Source organism: Amblyraja radiata, chromosome 8 (genome assembly GCF_010909765.2).
Source record: "Amblyraja radiata isolate CabotCenter1 chromosome 8, sAmbRad1.1.pri, whole genome shotgun sequence".
NCBI lineage: Eukaryota > Metazoa > Chordata > Chondrichthyes > Rajiformes > Rajidae > Amblyraja > Amblyraja radiata.
Window position 1 is genome coordinate 2,321,707 of NC_045963.1, and position 21,974 is coordinate 2,343,680.

The 21,974-nt window shown below is 44.7% G+C and overlaps 1 protein-coding gene across 3 annotated transcripts in view; it reads left to right on the top strand.

The window, feature by feature from the left end:
• The window catches only part of ipcef1 (interaction protein for cytohesin exchange factors 1), a 139,336-nt gene that overhangs the window by 74,805 nt on the left and 42,557 nt on the right, over window positions 1-21,974 (top strand). For all 3 annotated transcript variants that reach the window (XM_033025038.1, XM_033025040.1, XM_033025039.1), the window contains exons 2-7: window positions 6,877-6,927; window positions 7,331-7,364; window positions 8,072-8,241; window positions 14,575-14,648; window positions 19,931-20,002; window positions 21,422-21,489. In XM_033025038.1, the coding sequence (XP_032880929.1) occupies window positions 6,877-6,927; window positions 7,331-7,364; window positions 8,072-8,241; window positions 14,575-14,648; window positions 19,931-20,002; window positions 21,422-21,489 (469 nt within the window). The remainder of the gene's footprint in view (window positions 1-6,876; window positions 6,928-7,330; window positions 7,365-8,071; window positions 8,242-14,574; window positions 14,649-19,930; window positions 20,003-21,421; window positions 21,490-21,974) is intronic.

Consider the following 21,974-nt stretch of genomic DNA (forward strand, 5'->3'; position numbering starts at 1 on the left):
CATCTGTAGTTCCTTCCTACTCATTTTGTCTTTTCCATAACTACCCTTTGACTTTCTCCAGGCCCATTTCGAATCCAATTGGCTACCTCACTTTGGATTCCATGTGATATTTAGTTTAGTTCAGTTTAGTTTATTGTCACTTGCACCGAGGTACAGGGGAAAGCTTTTGTTGCGTGCTATCCAGTCAGCGGAAAGACAATACATGATTACAATCGGGCCTTTTACAGTGTATGGATACGATAAGGGAATAATGTTTAGTGCAAGGTAAAGCCAGCAAAATCCAATCAAGGAAAGTCCGAGGGTCACCAAAGAGGTAGATAGTAGTTCAACACTGCTCTCTGGTTGTGGTAGGATGGTTCAGTTGCATGATATCAGCTGGGAAGAAACTGTCCCTGAATCTGGAGGTGTGTGTTTTCACACTTCTATACCTTCCAGAGTAGCCTACCGTACGGGCTTGTCAAAAACCTTGGTAAAGTCCAGTCAAGTGTCAAGTGTTCTACCCTCCTCAATGATGACTTTGGTGACTTTGGATTAGAAATTTACCAATCACGAACCTTTAATTCAGAAGAGGTCAGCAATAAATTAACTATTAAGTCGGTGTTTACGGAGAAGTTGTGAGTGCATTTAGTTTAGTTTAGTTTAAAGATACAGCGCAGAATTAGGCCCCTCGGCCCACCGAGTCCGCGCAGACCAGCGATCCCCACACATAAACACTATCCTACTCACACCAAGACAATTAACCTACAGATCTGTACGTCTTTGCAGTGTGGGAGGAAACCGGTGCACCCAGAGAAAACCCACGCCGGTCACAGGGAGAATGTGCAAACTCCTACAGACAAGAACCCTGTTATAGTCAGGATCAAACCCAGCTCTCTGGTGATGTACGGCAGCAACTCTATCTCTGCACTGTAGTGCCGCCCCGAATAAGAATATGAAATTTGCATGAATATGAAATGACCAGAGAGATGGATTTGTAATATTTAATTTTCTAATTTACTATAGTGGGAGAGTGTTTATGGATGCTAGTTACAAAGACTTTAAGAAGATACTTGATAATGGACACAATCAAAATGAGAATGCAGAGAAGTGGATGCATGATGGATATAATTTATTGATATGGTCAGGAGCTCAGAGGATGATATGAAAACTGCTTTGTAGCTTTTAGTTTAGATTAGAGATACAGCACAGAAACAGGCCCTTCAGCCCACGGGGTCCGCGCCAGACAGCGATCCCCGCACATTAACACTACCCTGCACCCACTAGGGACAATTTTACATTTACCAAAGCCAATTAACCTACAAACCTGTACGTCTTTGGATTGTGGAAGGAAACCGAAGATCATGGAGAAAACCTACGCAGGTCACGGGGAGAACGTACAAACTCCTTACAGACAGCACCCGTAGTCGGGATCAAACCTGGGTCTCTGGCGCTGCTTTCACTGTAAGGCAGCAACTCTACTGCTGTGCCACCTTGACCGTAGCTGCATTGACAGGTTGTGGCAGTCTTTTGAAAAATGGAAGAGTAATGGGCCTGTCCCACTTTCACCACCTAATTCACGACCTCTGCCGAGTTTGCCCTTGACTCGTACTCGCAGCATGGTCGTCATTCAATTCAATTCAATTCAACTTTAATGTCATTGCACAAATACTGAGTATCGGTACAACGAAATGCAGTTTTGCGTCAGTCCGTAGTAGTGCAATATAGAAATTTAAAAAAAAGAGGATACAGAACAATAGAAAATGCAGAATAATTAAACAATGGGGACGGAGGGACCGGAGGAATCATGAGGTCGTAGGAGGTCGTAGGAGGTCGTAGGTAGGCCGTGATGCTAGTCGTAGGTACTCGTGGCATCAAGTAGGTTGGGGTGTTTATTCTAGCCTGGTGAAAAATGTCCACGAGTAAAAAAGGACGTGAATTAGGTCGTGAAAGTGGGACAGGCCCTTAATCCACAGTGTTGTGGTGAAAGGGACAGAAAGAGTAGGAGAAACCTTTTTAAAAACAAGGCTCCATTTGGACATTGCCTGAAAAATTAATGAAAAGACGGTTAATTGTAGTTTTTGTAGGATATTTAGATGGGTAAAGAGAAAATAGTTTTCTCAAGAGCTACCAGGGAAGAGAGAGGAACGAGGACAAACTCAATAGCCCTACAAAGTTGACAGGCAGTAGATGGGTTGAATAGTTAGTTACCTCTCTGACTTCTCCATGATTTAACCATCTTCTTTAAACTAATTATCTGGTATTATCAACACGATAGAACTTTATTTATTCCAGGAGGGAAATTGATCTGCCAACAATCATAAAAATACAAAATACATGAAACATGAAATTAAAGTGGAAAGTATTGGGGATGTGCAAAGATTGGGGAAGGGGTGGGGGGGGGGGAGTCAGTCTCAGTCTACCCCATGACAGAAGGGGGAGGAGTTGTATAGTTTGATAGCCACAGGGAAGAAGGATCTCCTGTGGCATTCTGTCCTGCATCTTGGTGAAACCAGTTACTGTATGCTGCTTACTGGACCTAGCTGTACTCAAGTTTAGTAATACATCAACAAGATTAAAAATTACCTCCTTGAAACTTCGAAAGAAAGGTGTTATATTAATGCTTGCTTGTTTTCCTAGTGATATCACACATACTGTAGAAAAGGTCTATTAATAAAAGAGCCTTTGGTTTTTCATTTACCTATATTTATGTATAAGTAAGTAAGTTTATTAGCCAAGTATTCACATACAAGGAATTTGCCTTGGTGCTCCCCCCACAAGTAACAACATGACGTACAAAGACTCAGAAAACACTAAACATTAATAATAATAAAACATTAATGATAAAACACCATTGATCAAGCATGTGAACCAACAAAATACCAGATCAAAGGGAGGCTACAGATTTCTGGCTGTTGAGTAGAGCAACTACTCGTGGATAAAAACTGATTTTATGTCTGGCTGAGGCAGCTTTGACAGTCCAGAGTCGCCTTCTAGAGGGAAGTGATTCAAAGAGTTTGTGGCCAGGGTGAGAGGGGTCAGAGATGATGTTGCCCGCTCGCTTCCTGGCCCTTGCAGTGTACACCATACATACTGTAATGCATAAAGGACTAGAGGCATATATACAGGCAGGATCAAAGACACAGTAAATAGTGTGCACGGGAGGCAGAATGGTATAGAATAGTATTAATAGATTGAGTAGGGAAATCTATGGAAGAAGCAGTTTAACATACAGATGTGAGAGGTCCACGTTACTGTAAGGTGATTGGAACTATCTATATTACTAAATCTCTGTTCTTGACCATCTGTGCTGCGATTTCCAAGAGAACGTCGCCACCTACGGCCGTCATTTTTGACCACCTTTCTCAGAGCCCCCCTCCGCCGCATGTGTGCCGAGGATTTTTCCCGTCGATGAAAAATGACAGAGATATTAATATTTTTACAAAATTCCCCATTCTCTCTGCTGCCCCCGCTGGCGGCAGGGGGGAGGGACTATAAAACCAGGAAGCCTCACAGTCTCTTCAAGATGGAGGAAGGCAGAGGGTCATGTTTCTCTGTGAATAACACTGAACACATGTCTACTCAAATGTAAGTGCCCTTAGTGGTTCTAAAATGCTTGCAGAATGTGTCTATTGGTTCTAAAATGTTTGCAATAAGTGTCTATTGGTACTAAAATGTTGGCAAAACGTGTCTCTTTTGGTTCTACAATGCTTGCAGAATGTGTCTTGTTTGGTTCTAAAATGCTTGCAAAAAATGTCTATTGGTTTTAAAGCTTGCAAAAAAAATGTCTATTGGTTCTAAAGCTTGCAGAAAATTGTCTATTGGTTCTAAAGCTTGCAAAAAAATGTCTATTGGTTCTAAAGCTTGCAAAAAAATGTCTATTGGTTCTAAAACTTGCAAACAAATGTCTATTGGTTCTAAAGCTTGCAAAAAAATGTCTATTGGTTCTAAAGCTTGCAAAAAATGTCTATTGGTTCTAAAGCTTGCAAAAAGTGTCTCTATTGGTTCTAACGCTTGCAAAAAATGTCTATTGGTTCTAAAGCTTGCAAAAAAACGTCTATTGGTTCTAAAGCTTGCAAAAAAAGTCTATTGGTTCTAAAGGTTGCAAAATGTGTCTCTATTGGTTCTACAATGCTTGAAAAGGTGTCTCTATTGGTTCTAAAATGCCTGCAAAAAGTCTCTATTGGTTCTACAATGCTTGCATAAAAATGTCTATTGGTTCTAAAATGCTTGCAAAAAGTGTCTCTATTGGTTCTAAAATGCTTGCAGATAGTATCTCTATTGCTTCTAAAGTGTGTGTGCGCGTCGTCCGTCTGTGCGTGCGTATGTATGAGTTGCTGTGTCTGTGTAAGTGTCTGTGGATGAGTGTGTGAGTGTCTGTGTATGAGTGTGTGTATGTGTGAGTGTCTGTATGTGTGAGTGTTTGACTGTGTCTCTGTGTATGAGTGTCTGCCTGTATGTGTGTCTGTCTGTGTGTCTGAGTGTGTGTCTGAGTGTGTGTCTGCGTGAGTGTCTGAGTATCTGTGTGAGTGTGTGTGTGTGTCTGTGTGAATGTGTGTACGTGTTTGTGACTATGTGTGTGTGTCTTTGTTTTTGTGTGTATTTCTGTGTGAGTGTGTCTTTGTGTGTGTCTGGCTGCATGTGTGTGATTGTCTTTGTGTGTGTGTGTCTGGCTGCATGTGTGTGATTGTCTTTGTGTGTGTGTGTGTGTGTGTGTGTGTGTGTGTGTGTGTGTGTGTGTGTGTGTGTGTGTGTGTGTGTGTGTGTGTGTGTGTGTGTGTGTGTGTGTGTGTACTCTGCTTGAAATGCTGTGAAATTGGCTTGGAGTGCTGTGAGGTTGGACTTGCGGCCTGCACTCCATGATGACTTTTGAGGTAAATTCTCAGATTTTCTTTGTTAAAATTTGACCGCTTAATCTCTCTATATTAAAATTGTCTTTTTTTTAATATCAAGAGGCAGTGAGCAGCAGAACACAGCAAGAGACACAACAAAAAATAACTTAATAAATCTCATCTTTAACATTTAAATTGTTGTTATATTTTAAGCCATTCACATTTTAAACTTTAATAAATCCTTTTTCCACTTGCCATGCCTGCGTGCTCTTCATCACAATAGTAACCTAATAGGCAGGAATGGTTGCGCTGTCGGAGAGCCACTAAGAGTGCATGGGGGGAGATTGAGGGGAGATAGACTGAATGTGTGTGGGGGAGGGGAATGGCATGGTGCAGAGTGGGGGGAGAAGGGAAGAGGGGTGACTGAGTGAACTGCCACCACCAGCTGTGAGTGACTGCGCTGCCAGCCCACCAGCCATGAGTAAGTGAAATGCCAGCCCACCAGCTGTAAGTGACTGAAGTGCCAGCCCACCACCCATGACTTAGTGAACTGCAAGTCCAAAAATCCATTCAGTCCACAATGTCCATACTAGCCCTCTGGAAACCAGTCCCTTCAGTGCACAACAGCCTGAGTGACTGAGCTGCCCGGCCAGAGTGACTGAGCTGCCCGGCCAGAGTGACTGAGCTGCCAGCCCAAGAATCCATTCAGCCCACAATGTCCATACTAGCCCTCTGGAAACCAGTCGCTTTGACCCACAACACACATACTAGCGCTCCAGAAAGCCCCCCCCCCCCCCCCCCCCCCACTGGTCAGCAATATTGGAAGTGGTGCAGAGGTGGAATATTGCGTTGGGGGACCAGCCCTCCCGTGTGAAGCTGGGACCCAATGGGTCCCACTTAGTCTAGTATATATCTATGGGCAGCACGGTGGCGCAGCGGTAGAGTTGCTGCCTTACAGCGCCAGAGACCTGGGTTCGATCCTGACTACAGGTGCTGTCTGTACGGAGTTTGCACGTCCTCTCCGTGACCTGCGTGGGTTTTCACAGGTTTCCGCCAACACTCCAAAGATGTCCAGGTTTGTAGGTTAATTGGCTTTGGTAAAAATTGTGAAATGTCCCTAGTGTGCAGCGTGTAATTCGTATGTAGTGTAACGGGGATCGCTGGTCGGTGCGGACTCGGTGGGCCGAAGGGCCTGTTTCCTCGCTGTATCTCTAAACTAACACTTTGTGCCTCCCCTCACAGTGGGAACCATTGTGGGGGGATGTTTTTATATTTTATGTTAAATTCTTCTTTAATGTTGTGTTGTATTCTTATTACATGGCAACTGGAATTTCACTACACCAATTGGTGCATGTGACAATAAATGAACCTTCGAACCTTTGATACTAAAGAATGGGAAGAAGCAATCAGCTGTAGAGAAACAAGGACCTTCACCCTTCCAAGTACAGAAATCTCTCAAGTCCAGGCGGGATAAAGTGATTTAGCGCAGGCAAAGGTTTAACCAAAAACAAACTTTGTCAAAGAACTCGGCATTATATTGATGAATCATTAAATTAAACCTCAGTGACTCCACATCAGTGCAGGTTATTTCTTCCGTGTGTGTTTACATCACGTTATTGTGCCCGAGTAAATCCTTTGATGGAATACATCGACAACTTTGGGATTCAGGTTTTTGCTTGAGTTTGAAGGTCTGTATTTTTTTTTGCACAGTTTTACAAGGACGCACTTCATACTGGTAATTGCTCCAGGTGATTCTGAGAAAATTGGGGTAAATTCACTTGAATTTCAGGGTCGGGTAGTCTTGATCCTTCAAGTGGCAAGGACGAGAACATCCGTTCTCATTTCTACTTGGGCAACTATCATATGACTTTGTGAAGTTGGTTAAAACTGCCGAGGGAAACAAAGTAGTTATAAGATACCATGTTTTGAAGTATAAAGTGCAATCAAAAGCCCACATAGTTGGTCTCCACCTCACACGCTTTGCTTCCTGTTTGTGGCACACAGTGAAGCCTCAACGTGACGAATCCACAATTTTTAAAATTATTTTACATTTTATTTTTCGTTTCAGCCTTCCTCGGCGTCAGTCTCAGCTGCAGGAGCAGCTAATGGCAATACAGCTGTAAGTATATCTTTGCATTGGGATTGTTCTCTGAGCCTCTCAGCTCACGTATGTGAGAGACATAGGAAGGCCTGTCCACAGGATGTTCACTAAATCCTCATTTGATTTTGTGTGTGTGTGTGTCTGTGTCTGTGTGCGTGTGTGTGTGCGTGTGCGTGTGCGTGTGCGTGTGTGTGTGCGTGTGCATGTGCCTGTGTGCATGTGCGTGTGCATGCGCGTGCGTGTGTGTGTGTGTGTGTGTGTGTGTGTGTGTGTGTGTGTGTGTGTGTGTTTTGCAACTATAGCTGCTGCCAGATATCAGTACAAGTGCTCAAGACTCAGATGGCTGCTTGCGTGGTATGGCTTCAAATGCCTGTGCACTTGTAATCCAAATGATACGTGTTATTTTGTTTTATCTTCATAGGTTTCACTGCGTTCAGCTAGAACGAAGACTCGAGGTAACTTTGTTGCGCTGTTCATGCACTATTGCTCATTAGGTCTCTTGGCCGGTCACACTGGCGCAGCGGTAGAGTTGCTGCCTTACAGCGGTTACAGCGCCACAGACCCGGGTTCCATCCAGACTACGGGTGCTGTCTGTACGGAGTTTGTATGTTCTCTCCGTGACCTGTGCGGGTTTTCTCCACGATCTTTGGTTTGCTCCCACATTCCAAAGACGTACAGGTTTGTAGGTTAATTAGCTTGGTATAAATGTAAATTGTCCCTAATGTTAGCGTTGATGCTGTTAGTGCTAATGAGCAGGATTCACTGGTAGGCGCGGAGTCGGTGGGCCGAAGGGCCTGTTTCCGGGCTGTATCTCAAAACCAAACTAAAAAGATCGCCACAATACTGTACGATTCTGTGACTCGAAAGGATATGGGCCAAATGCAGGCTGATGGGACGTGCAGATGGGGCATGGTAGTGAATGCAGGCAAGTTGGGCCGAAGGGCCTGTTTCCACACTGTATGACTCTATAGAGAGAAGTGCTCTGTTGAAGAACATGAACTCTAGCTGCCGTTGTAATTAAAACGGCTTGACGATCACTAGTTATTTGATGATGTGTTATCTAAAGGTAACGTCCCAACGCACGGCGTTCTGAATTCAACGAGTGGCTTTTGTTTGAAAGTCCGCAGCTGACTGAGTGCTTAATTAGTTTTACTGTTTGTAGGAAGTTCAAGAATGAGCAGGAGAAGAATTTCTTGCAAAGACCTTGGACGGCCAGACTACCAGGGATGGCTGTACAAGAAGAAGTCCAACAAGGGCTTTATTGGCAACAAATGGAAAAAGTATTGGTTTGTGCTGAAAGGGACCTACCTGTATTGGTACATCAACCAAGCTGTGAGTATATTCTATTGTGTGTATTATTCCTGTGCCTTCACTTTGCCCCGTGCATGATTTGTGATATGCAATGCACTGTTTTAATCTCATTCATTATATCTGTACATTTAACTACAATTATGGAAGTTATAGACCGCATCACTTCAGACACATGGAGAAATGTGTGGGATTCTTGGTTCTTGGTTTCTTGGTCCTCCAAAATATTCCAAATGGAATTTAAACTGGAGGTGGTACGCATGATGATACCCCATCTCCCCTCTCCCCCACACCTCTCTCCCCCTCCCCTCTCTCCTTCCCTCCCCCACACATCTCTCCTCCCCCTCTCCTCACCCCTCTCCCTCTCCTCCCCCTCCTCCCACCCCCATCCCTCTCTCCCGCACCCCCCTTCCCTCTCTTCCCCACCCCCTCCCCCTACCCCTTTGTCCCTCTTCCACCACTCCCCCTACCACTCACTCCCCACTCTCTCCCCTCTCTCTCCCCCTCCCTCCACACTCTTCCCCCTCCCTCCCCTACCCCATCTCCCTCCTACCCCAACTCCCTCCTCCCCTCCCTCCCCCACACCTCTCTCCCCATCCCTCTCTCCTCCCGTCCCCCACCCCTCTCCCCCCCCTCTCCATCTCCCTCTCCTCACCCCTCTCCCATCGGAGTATTTCCATGCTGAATAAGGATGTGAATTTGGGAAGTGCTGGGCGGCAGCGTTAGAGTTACCGCCTAGTGCGGGGATCGCTGGTCGGTTCCGACTCACACTCGGGGAGAATGTACAGTTTTATACCAAGCCAATTAACCGCCAAACCTGTACGTCTTTGGAGTGTGGGGGGGAAACCGACGATCTCAGAGAAAACCCACGTAGGTCACGGGGAGAACGTACGGAAAAGCACCCGCAGTCAGGATCGAACCCGGGTCTCCAGCGCTGTAAGACTGTGGCTCTACCGCTGAACCACCGTACCGCACAAATTATGAAGGACTCTCACCTTCAACCGTTCCGGGCAGTGGCCTTCATTGACCCTGCTGTGTCAGAGCTAGTTCCAAAACCATCCACAAAGGGTCTCGACCCGAAACGTCGCCCATTCCTTCTCTCCATAGATACTGTCTCACCTGTTGAGTTACTCCAGCATTTTGTGTCTACCTTCGACCATTTTCAAGTTCCTTTCTCACTATAGAGTTTGCTAGATGATTCAGGACAGCTTTTTTAGCCATTTAATTCTCGAGGGTAGAGTTATGACCCATTCTACACTTGGTATTGGTAGGAATACTGCTCTGGATTTGGCACGCAGAATAAGTTTCAGATCTCCAGCAGCTACCATTTCTTGGCTTTCAATTTCTGTTATTCACAGTCACAGAGTGATAGAGCACAGTAACAGGCCCATCTTGAGCGGATAGCAACAGTGGTGTCGGTGTGGGTGAGTTGGGCCGAAGGGCCTGTTTCCACACTGTACCACTCTATGACTCTAATTGCCCAAGCATTCTTGTTGTTTGGAAGGTGGAACCTGAGAATTGCTTGCTCCCTCTGCAGTGTTTAGTTTAGTTTAGAGACACAGCATGGAGCAGGCCCTTCGACCCACCGATTGCATCAATCACCTGGTCACCGACTCTCGAGTCTGCATTGAACATCAACCATTCAACTACATTAATCCCAGCTATTTATTCTCTCCACATTCTCGTCAACTCCCTCCAGAGTCTATCACTCACAAACACATTTGGGTCAGTTTATAATGGCTAATTAATCCAGCATCTACACTCGATTATAGTCATAGAGTGATACAGCATGGAAACAGGCCCTTTGGCCCAACTTGCCCACATCAGCCAACTTGGCCCAGCTACACTAATCCCACCTGCCCGCATTTGGCCCATATCCCTCCAAACCTGTCCTATCCATGTACCTGTCTAACTGTTTCTTAAATGTTGGGATAGTCCCAGCCTCAACTACCTCCTCTGGCAGCTTGTTCCATACACCCGCCACCCTTTGTGTGAAAAAGTTATCCTTCAGATTCCAATTAAATCTTTTCCCCTTCACCATAAACCTTTGTCCTCTGGTCCTCGATTCACATACTCTGGGCAAGAGATCTACCCGATCTATTGTTTTAATTTCTTCGATAAGATCACCCCTCATCCTCCTGCGCTCCAAGGAATAGAGTCCCAGCCTGCTAAACCTCTCCCTAAAGCTCAGACTCTCTAGTCCTGGCAACAGTCAGATTAGTCAGCTGTTTCTCAACCTTAACGTATTCTCAGCTCAGACACAAAACTGAACATAACTTTTTTCTGACGTGAATCATAGCCTTCTTCCCAATGGTCATGATCACATTGCCATCTTATTGTCTCTGCGGATTAGTCATTCAAATAGCTTATTCATCATCAATCAGATCTTTTCCATTTGAATTGACAAGTTTCCAAGCAGCTTTGTTGTTTTGTTTCCCGATTGTGTCACAGAAGGCGGTGGAGAACAAGTCAATAAATAGTTTTATGGCAGAGAGATAGATTCTTGATTACTACGGGTGTCTGGGGTTATGGGGAGAAGGCAGGAGAATTGGGTTAGGAGGGAGTGAGAGATCAGCCATGATTGAATGGCGGAGTAGATTTAGTTTAGTTTAGTTTAGAGATACAGTGCGGAAACAAGCCCTCTGGCCCACCGAGGCCGCACAGACAAGCGATCCACACACATCAACACTGTCCTACACACACCAGGGACAATTTACATTTATATCAAGCCAAATAACCTACCAACCTGTCCTTCTTTGGAGTGTGGGAGGAAACCGGAGTACTCGGAGGTCACCGGGAGAACGTAAAACTGTACAGACAACACCTGTGGTCAGGATCGAACCCGGGTCGCTGGCGCTATAAGGCAGCGACTCTACCGCTGTGCCACCGTGCCCCCCACTTGATGGGCTGAATGGCCTACACATGAACTTACTAACTGCTCTGGCACAATAATAACAAGCATCACCATGAGTAGCAGTGAGATGACCAGTTAATTAAGCACAGTGAGTTGGTTATTGGGTAAATCTTCATCAGGGAACGAAAAAAAATCTTTCTCATATTGTTTGAAAAGCATTTTGGGATCTTTCACATCTCAAAGAGTAAAATGGGTCTGTTTAATCTCTGGCACCTCTGGTCTGCATTGGAGTCTCTCTCTAGATGAGTGTAGTTGAGTCTCTGGAGTGATCCTGAGTCTGTTACTTGCTAACTCATCCTTTCTGAGCAGTGGGCAATCCTTTACGGGAGCAGAGTGGTACAGCTGGTCGAGCTGCTGCCTCACAGAGCTAGAGAACTGGGATCGATCCTGACCCCAGATGCTGTCTGTGTGGAGTTTGCATGTTCTCCCTGTGACCTTTGAGGGTTTCCGGTGTCTTCCCACGTCCCAAGGACATGTGGGATTGTTGGGTTATTGGCCTCGGTGAATTTCCCATTGGGTGTAAAGTGTGCATGCGAAAGTGAGATAACAGAATTGGTGTGAGCTGGGTGATCGATGGTCGGTTGACCAAAGGGCCTGTTTCCACGTTGGATCTCTAAGCAAAGCCCAGTGTAGCAACAAGCATGGTGGCGCAGCGGTAGAGTTGCTGCCTCACAGCGCTTACAGTGCAGGGGACCCAGGTTTGATTCCGACTACGGGTGCTGGCTGTACGGAGTTTGTACGTTCTCCCCATAACCTGCGCGGTTTTTTATCAAAACTTTACTCAAATCTATAGTTTGAGTAGTGTATGAAGACACAGATCTGCACACACTGGAGACAATTTTACATTTGTACCATGCCAATTAACCTACAAACCTGTATGTCTTTGCAATGTGGGAGTAACCAAAGATCTCGGAGAAAACCCACAAAGATCACGGGGAGAACGTACAAACTCCGTGCAGACAGCACCCGTAGTTAGGATCGAACCCGGGTCTTGGTGCTGCAAGGCAGCACATCTACCTCTGCGCCACTATGCTGTGAATCAAAGAACCAATTATTAAAGGCCTTAATGGCTATGTTGAAATATTCTTTATTAGATATTTCTGAAACTAGCCAGGTTTGGGGAATTGACAGGAATTCCTGGCTTCTCAGGTTAATCTTTATATTCTGGCAATTGTTCACATTTCAATAGACATATATTTTGCAGTGAAAACATTTAAAATTTGTAAAATTGTTAGATGCAATTTTTTATCATTGTAATACAATGCACACTAAATGTTCCTATGCACAAAATTGATAAAGGGTCTTTAAGAATAGAGAAATGTTTGGAATTTAAACTAAACATATTTAGCCACCCTGTGGCACGCTGGCCACTCCATCTTCTCCCCTCTCCCATCAGGCAAAAGGTATAGAAGTGTGAAAACGCACACCTCCAGATTCAAAGGTAGACAAAAATGCTGGAGAAACTCAGTGGGTGAGGCAGCATCTATGGAGCGAAGGAATAGGCGATGTTTCAGGCCGAGACCCTTCTTCAGACTGATGTCGGGGGGGGGGGCGGGAAAAAGAAAGGAAGAGGCGGAGACAGTGGGCTGTGGGAGAGCTGGGAAGGGGTGGGGAAGGAAGGAGAAAGCAAGGACTACCTGAAATTGGAGAAGTCAATGTTCATACCGCTGGGGTGTAAACTACCCAAGCGAAATATGAGGTACTGTTCCTCCAATTTGCAGTGGGACTCACTCAGGCCATGGAGGAGGCCCAGGACAGAAAGGTCGGAATTGAAATGGGAGGGGGAGTTGAAGTGCTGAGCCACCGGGAGATCAGGTTGGTTAATGCGAACCGAGCGGAGGTGTTGGGCGAAGATTCAGGGACAGTTTCTTCCCAGCTGTTATCAGGCAACTGAATCATCCTACGACAACCAGAGAGTAGTGCTGAACTACTATCTACCTCAGTGGTGACCCTCGGACTATCCTTGATCGGCCTTTGCTGGCTTTATCTTGCACTTAATGGCCTGTCCCACTATACGAGTTTACCCAAGAACTCTCCCGAGTTTAAAAAAAATCAAACTCGTGGTAAGCACGTGGTAAGCACGTAGAATTTATGTAGCAGGTACTTCGGAGCTCGGGATGTCTCTTAGCGGCTCGTAACGCTAACTGCAGGTACTCGGGAAACGCGGTAAGCTCGTGAAGTTTTTTCAACATGTTGAAAAATGTCCACGAGAGCCCCGAGTACCTACGAGCGGCTATTACCGTAATTCTCCGAGTTCGAATCAGGGGAAACTCGGGAGAACTCTTGAATTAACTCGTACAGTGGGACAGGCCAAATGTTATTCCCTTATCTTGTATCTATACCCTGTAAATGGCTCAATTGTTACAATGTACTCTCTTTCAGCTGGCTGGATAGCGCACAACAAAAGCTTTTCACTGTACCTCGGTACACGTGACAATAAACTAAACTGAACTGAACCAAAATATTCCATGATACCATTTTTAAGAAAACACCAATTGAAGACTAGATCATCGATCTCCCTCAATATCTTGAATATTTTGAATACATTTACTCGACTAGTACATAAAAGTTAAAAGAGTCCATTCCTCCGACTGATCAAGATTTGCATGAGAAATTATTGCCCTTCTCAGCTATTAAAATATTTACATAATATTCCACATGGTCTGCAAATAGTTCCCCTCATTACCATCTGGTTGCAGTAAGTTCAAAGGCCCATCAAGCAGAGAGAAGAGTGTTAAGTTCTGTTCAAAACCACAGGACGGTGATGAATTCCCCCATGAAGGGCTTTGTGCAACGAGAGAATAGTTAGGCTGGGTTTGATCGATATTTTTCATCAGTGTTTGTATACTGAGTTGTGGGTGGAAACGAAAGGTCTTTGAATATTCATCTGTCTGGTTTGTGAAAAGTTTAAAGATATGTGCAAAATGGTATTTCTGGCAATCTTTAGTTTAGTTTAGTTTAGAGATACAGTGTGGAAACAGGCCCTTCGGCCAACCGAGTCCGCACTAACCAGCGATCCTGCACACGAACACCATCCGACCCACACTAGGGACAATTTGAAATTTTATACCAAACCAATTAACCTACAAACCTATTTGTGTTTGGAGTGTGGGAGGAAACCAAATATATTGGAGAAAAACCCACGCAGGTCACGGGGAGAACGTGCAAACTCCGTACAGACAGCACCCGTAGTCAGGATCGAACCCCGGTCTCTGGCGCTGTACGGCAGCAACTCAACCGCTGCACCACCGTGCTGCCCTACTAATCTAGAAGTTCAGTAGTATTTGCTTTCACATAATCTTCGGTCTAGTTGAGTGTCTATGATCAATTTTAAAGTTAGAATTCCAGGTACTAATTGATTAAAGCACAGGTCTTGACAAACACACACGGATAATTATTGATCCCTTCTTTGCTAAATGAAATCAATTCTATCCTTTCCACAGGCAGAGAAAGCTGAAGGCTTCGTTAATTTACCAGATTTCAAAATTGATCAAGGCACAGAATGCAAAAAGAAACAGTAAGTCATTCAATCATCTGCTTCATTAGATTAATGAATTAATTAATTAATACTTTATTGTCACATGTGAAAAGTCACAGTGAAATTCTTTGCTTGCAAACCCAAGGTATGCAAATATTTGCCACATAAAGGGCGCTTGCAAAGTTACAAAGTATCCCTGCGCCAGCTTCCCCTTTTTATCTCCCCCCCCCCCCCTCTTCCCCCCTCCCCCCTCCCCATCGCCTGGTCCTCCATTGCTCCTTCTCTTGGCGGTGATGTCCTCAGGTTTGAGTCTGAAAACGGGTCTCGACCGGAAACGTCACCCATTACTTCGTTAATTTAGTTTAAACCTAAGATAAACTTTCTTTAGTTTAAACCTAAGATAGATACATAAAGCTGGAGTAACTCAGCGGGACAGACAGCATCTCTGGAGGGATGGAATGGGTGACGTTTCGGGTCGAGACCCTTCTTCAGACTGATGGCAGGGGAGGGGGCGGGACAGAGATAGAATGTAGTCGGAGACAGTAAGACTGGTGGGAAAACTGGGAAGGGGAAGGGGATGGAGAGAGAGGGAAAGAAAGGGCTATTTGAAGTTAGAGAAGTCAATGTTCATACCGCTGGGGTGTAAACTACCCAAGCAAAATATGAGGTGCTGTTCCTCCAATTTGCACTGGGCCTCACTCTGACAATGGAGGAGGCCCAGGACAGAAAGGTCAGATTGGGAATGGGGGGGAGTTAAAGTGCTGAGTCACCGGGAGATCAGGTAGGTTTAGGCGGACTGAGCGGAGGTATTCGCCGAAACGATCGCCGAGTCTGCGCTTGGTCTCGCCAATATATAAGAGTCCACACCTGGAACAGCGGATACAGTAGATGAGGTTGGAGGAGGTGCAAGTGAACCTCTGCCTCACCTGGAAAGACTGTCAGGACATTAAATGTTCCTCTCTCTGAGAATGCTGCCTGACCTGCTGCATATTTGCAGCATATTCTGTTTCCATTTGATTTAGAACATGTGCAATTTTTTACTTGCTGTTGATTTTAACAAATGTGTATGTGTGTGTGTGTGTGTGTGTACGGAGAGCAAAAGATTAAATACCGAAATAAATTTATAAATCTCAGAAAGATTAATAACTAGCTTGACCTTACATTAAGATTTAATCTTGCAAAAATATTCTAGATTGATTAGAATGTACCTAGGAGCTTCCGAGAAATCGTTGTTTAATGAATAACATTTCCAATTACACCATTTGCCTTTCTTCAATATCTCAAAGTAAAACACTTGAGAGTGGATTGCACTTTAATTTTTAATTTAAAAGAAAGCACTCCCCAATGACCAGCCGTAAAGTGCTAAAGACCCAGTCTAGATTATGTGCTCCAATTTTAGATGGAGTTAGAGTTCCTGACTCATGCAAAGCCAGAACCCGTTCAGACACTCAGTCACCACGATTGTCCAATGTTTGTTTGTGTAAGAAACATGAATTGTTCCAAAGGTCATTAAAGGGCCTGTCCCACGAGCATGCGACTCCATGCGGCAAGCGCGACCTAACGTGGTCGCTTGAGCCGTACGGCCTCGCGGGCCCGGTCCCACTTCGATCGCCGGAGCCGTATGGAGTTGTGCGGAGCTGGTCCCGACGTCGCGCGGGGCTCCAAAAAACTGACCGTGTTCAAAAATTCTGCGCGGCAACGGCCTGCCGGCCCGCAGCCACCTCGACGGGCGTGCGCAGCGTCTCGACGGCGTACGTCACACGCGAACTTCCCGCGGACTTCGCTCGAACTTCACGTCACTCACTCGACCTCCGCGCGAGCCCCCTTCCGGTTTGGTCGCGCTCGCCGCATGCAGGCGCATGCTGGTGGGAACGGCCCTGTACGGCGATCATTCGACCTCTGCGCGAGCCCCGCTTCCGGTTTGGTCGCGCTTGCTGCATGCAGGTCACATGCTCGTGGGACAGGCCCTTAAGTCATACTAGAGGCCACTATGTCCACTGAAAAAGAAACTGGACGTGGAATGGTTCTAAATTTAAAACATTTAAAATATTTGTAACTCAGTAGAAATGTACTCAGATTTACAGTAGGAATCACTAACAAAGGGTCTCCTCTGTATCCCGCAGCTCCGCTCTTGCTCCCCCTCTCCCCCAGTCACAACAAGGATAATGGGTCCCCCTAGTCCTCACCTTTCATCCCATCAGCTGTCGCATACAGCACATAATCCCACAACATTTTCGCCACCTCCAACGGGATCCCACCACTAGCCATATCTTCCCATCTTGTATTAATGATTTGGACGAGGGGATTGAAGGTTTTGTGGCCAAGTTTGCGGATGATATGAAAATAGGTGGAGGGGCAGGTAGTGTACAGAAAGCAGGGACTCTGCAGAAGGACTTGGACAGGTTGGACGAGTGGACAGAGAAATGGCATATGGAATATAGTGTAGCAAAGTGTGGAGTCATGCATTTTGGTAGTAGGAATAAAGGCATAGCCTATTTTCTAAATGGGGAGAGAATTCAGAAATGGGAGGTGCAAAGGGACTTGGGAATGCTGGTGCAGGATTCCCAAAAAAGTTAATCTGCAAATCGAATCGGTAGTAAAGAAAGCAAACTCAATGCTAGTATTTATTTCAAGAGGGCTTGTATACAAAAACAGGGATATAATGTTGAGTCTCTATAATGTGCTGGTAAGGCGGCATTTGGAATATTGTGAGAGCCAGCGCATTCTCACCATATCTGAGGAAGGATGTGCTGGCTCTGGAGAGGGTCCAGAGGAGGTTCCAATGGTCCCAGGAGTGAGTGTTTGTCGACATTGAGCCTGTACTCACCGGAGTTTAGAAGAATGAGCGGGGACCTCATTGAAACATACAGAATAGTAAAAGGCTTGGATAGGGTGGATGTGGAGAGGATGTTTCCACTAATGGGAGAGTCAAGGACATAGCCTCAGAATTAAAGGATGTTCTTTTAGGTGGAAGATGAGGAGAAATTTATTTAGTCAAAGGTTGGTGAATCTGTGGAATTCTTTGCTACCGAAGGCTGTGGAGTCCGTCAGTGGATATTTTTAAGGCAGAGATAGATAGAGTTTTGATTAGTACAGGTGTCAGTGGTTATGGGGAGAAGGCAGGAGAATGGGGCTAGGAAGGAGAGATAGATCAGCCACGATTGAATGGCAGAGTAGACTTGATGGGCTGATTTCAACCAAAGCCTTGAATACACTTTGCTTTCTGCAACCGCTCACTATAGCCTGAGATTAGTAACCAACCGTGCTCAGATTTCGAAGATACTGTGTTTTTCGATGTCAATGTGTTTTTACAGCAGATGGGGCGAACATAAAGTCATAGAAACATAGAAACATAGAAAATAGGTGCAGGAGTAGGCCATTCGGCCCTTCGAGCCTGCACCGCCATTCAATATGATCATGGCTGATCATCCAACTCAGTATCCCGTACCTGCCTTCTCTCCATACCCCCTGATCTCTTTAGCCACAAGGGCCACATCTAACTCCCTCTTAAATATAGCCTATGAACTGGCCTCAACTACCTTCTGTGGCAGAGAATTCCACAGATTCACCACTCTCTGTGTGAAAAATGTTTTCCTCATCTCGGTCCTAAAAGATTTCCCCCTTATCCTTAAACTGTGACCCCTTGTTCTGGACTTCCCCAACATCGGGAACAATCTTCCTGCATCTAGCCTGTCCAATCCCTTGAAAATTTTGTACGTTTCAATAAGATCCCCCCTCAATCTTCTAAATTCTAGCGAGTACAAACCGAGTCTATCCAGTCTTTCTTCATATGAAAGTCCTGACATCCCAGGAATCAGTCTGGTGAACCTTCTCTGTACTCCCTCAATGGCAAGAATGTCTTTCCTCAGATTAGGAGACCAAAACTGTACGCAATACTCCAGGTGTGGTCTCACCAAGAAACCTGTACAACTGCAGTAGAACCTCCCTGCTCCTATACTCAAATCCTTTTGCTATGAATGCTAACATACCATTCGCCTTCTTCACTGCCTGCTGCACCTGCATGCCTACTTTTAATGACTGGTGCACCATGACACCCAGGTCTCGTTGCATCTCCCCCTTTCCTAATTGGTCACCATTCAGATAATAGTCTACTTTCCTGTTTTTGCCACCAAAGTGAAAACCTCACATTTATCCACATTATACTGCATCTGCCATGCATTTGCCCACTCACCCAACCTATCCAAGTCACCTTGCAGCCTCCTAGCATCCTCCACACAGTTTACACTGACCCCCAGCTTCGTGACATCTGCAAACTTGGAGATGTTGCATTCAATTCCCTCGTCCAAATCATTAATATATATCGTAAATAGCTGGGGTCCCAGCACTGAGCCTTGCGGTACCCCACTAGTCACTGCCTGCCATTGTGAAAAGGACCCGTTTACTTCTACTCAATGAAGTCCATTTTAATTCTGCAATGAGAGCACGGAATATGAAAGTTTTTAAATATGGATCCATTGTTGATTTTATGTATATGGTAACTAAATGCTAAAGTGTTATTCTCAATATTTATTTTATTCGTCACGTGATGACTTTAATTTCTCGTGTAGAAGGATTGCTGAGGCATCAATCAACGTCTAACAAAATATACTCTTTGGCTTGAGCAGCTGAATTCCTCGACATGCCAGCCATCCCAAATAATTTAAGGAAACATTGTACAGTTATTCTACATGGGAAAAGTTAAATGCTTATTGAGATCAACTCAATTTCGGCCAAACTTGATGACAATGAAGGGCTTTGTAAAAAAGCAATAACTATTAATGTAGATCTTTGAATTATGACATTTGGAAATTATCAATTTTATCTCAGTTGAAGCAGATCATTTTCTTAAACAGGAATGTTTTTACAAACCGTGCTTGTTTTTAGTACAACATAAGTTCTGGACTAATAATAGAAGATATTGTTTATTTGACTATCAACAATATTACAGTAAAATTTGAGCAATTCTTAGTTTAGTGTAGTTTAGTTTAAAGACACAGCGTGGGAACAGGCCCTTCGGCCCACCGTGTCTGCGCCGACCAGTGATCACCGCACATTTACACTATCCTACACACACTAGGGACAGTTTACATTTATACCAAGCCAATTAACCTACAAACCTGTATGTCTTTGGAGTGTGGGAGGAAACCGAAGATCTCAGGGAAAACACACGCAGTTCACGGGGAGAATGTACAAACTCCGTACAGACAGCACACGTAGTCAGGGTTGAACGCGGGTCTCTGGCGCTGTGAGGCGGCAACTCTACCGCTACGCTACCGTGCACAGTTTAAATTTGTCCCTTTTTTGTCTATTTTCGAATCAAGTGCAATAAAGGCCAGCCATTCAAAACACAAGACCTTCTACTTTGCCGCAGAGAATGCTGAAGACATGAGCACGTAAGTATCCCGTGGTGAGGCTGTCTTTGTAGGTTTTGGGGCAATGCTGTCGTTTGCTTTATGGTAAACCCAATATATTTCTCAGATTAGATCTTTTTTTGAAATCCAATGTCCATGCTCATCAAATATTGGAACGTTGGAAAATAAAGAGAAGTAGGTTATGGTGACGAGATGCTAATTTGTAACCTTAAAAATCAGTGAAAATGCATAGTTCTCCATAGTAGTGACATTGTAGAAGATGATGAAACTTTATTGTCACATGTGACAAGTCACACTGATATTCTTTGTTTTGCATACACAAGGTATGCAAATAGTCGCCACCTAAAGGGTCCCGACAAAGTTAAAATATTCCATTTAGTCCCCAATGGTCCTGCCTTGTTCTTTGGCGGCCCCCCCATGCTGGGTCCCCCGTTGTTCTCTCAGCGTTTCCCCTCCATGCTGGTTCCCACTTTGTTCTTGACCGCCATCGGGTCCTCTCCTGACGGCTCCGCGGCGCCGACACTGAGCCCAACCGTGGGGACTCACCTCCCGGCTTCTCTACAGCCCCCTGGGAAGGACTGAGGAGGTGACTGTGCAGGGCAACTCTGATTTCAACACAGGTGAAAAAATAAAGAGAAGAAATGGTGCAGGGAAACTTTCATAAGATATACAATATACAATACAATACAATATAATACAATATCATTTATTTGTCATTTGAACCTCACATGAGGTTCAAACGAAATTTGGTTTCTGCAGCCATACAAGAAAAGAACCAAGACACACACCAACACAATTTCCACAAACATCCATCACAGTGAATCTCCTCCTCACTGTGATGGAAGGCAAAGTCTTGTCTCTCCCCTGCTCTCCATTCTTCTCCCGATGTCAAAGTCAAAGCCCCCGGCGGGCGCTAGCAAGTCCGCGGCCATATATAATGTACAGGTAAATTTGCAATGACTCAGTTTGCCCTCTGGACAAAAGGTTTCTTCTAGTATCCGGAGCAGAAATGGCTCGCAAAATATATAAATAATATACATTTCTTTTTAAAAAAAGAACATAAATCAAAATGAAATATGAGAGTCCCGTAGTATGTATATTTTATTACTGCATAAAATACTCCAAAGGAGCATTCCAATCTATACATCTGAAGACAGGTCTCGCACTGAAACGTCACCCATGCCTTCTCTCCAGTGATGCTGCCTGTCCCGCTGAGTTACTCCAGCATTTTGTGTCTGTTTTATCACACATTTGATTTGATTATTTTATTGTTGAGACCTGACAAGAGTGCCAAAGATTTTCAACTGCACGTTTAAAGATTTGCAAAAAATTAATGTATTTCAATAATAGCAGGTTAACATTTTGGAAAATATTTGGTAAATTCATTCACCTTGATCGCTATTTGTTGAATTCTACCCTTGGTTCTCATTGTTATTTCAGATGGATTAACAAAATGGGATTAGCTGCTATTGAGTATGTTCTGCCCCCTTCGGAAGCGAAAACAGAAGGTATATGTGCTCTTTTTTATAAGAGAATGATATTCAATTGGCTCAATTGTAATCATGTATTGTCTTTCTGCTGACTGGATAGCATACAACAAAAGCTTTTCACTGTACCTCGGTACATGTGACAATAAACTGAACTGGCTGGCATTCATCAGTCAGGGCACTGAGTGTAAAGGGCCTGTCCCAATTGCCGATTTTATTTCAGGCGACTGCCGGCGTCATTGACTGACGTATCAGGGTCGCCGAAAGATTTTGAACAATTCAAAATCCAAATTTTAAAAAATGTTGCAGAAATGTTGAGACACCGTGCGTCAATACGTCGTCACGCCGCAAGTTTTTCGGTGACCTGAAATTGCTCAGTATATTCCAAATGCGGCCTTACGAGCGTCTTATGGAGCATCAGTCAACGATGCCGGCAGTCACCGAAAAAATCGGCAAGTGGGACAGGCCCTTGAGAATTGGAATGTTAAGTTGCAGTTATGCAAGAT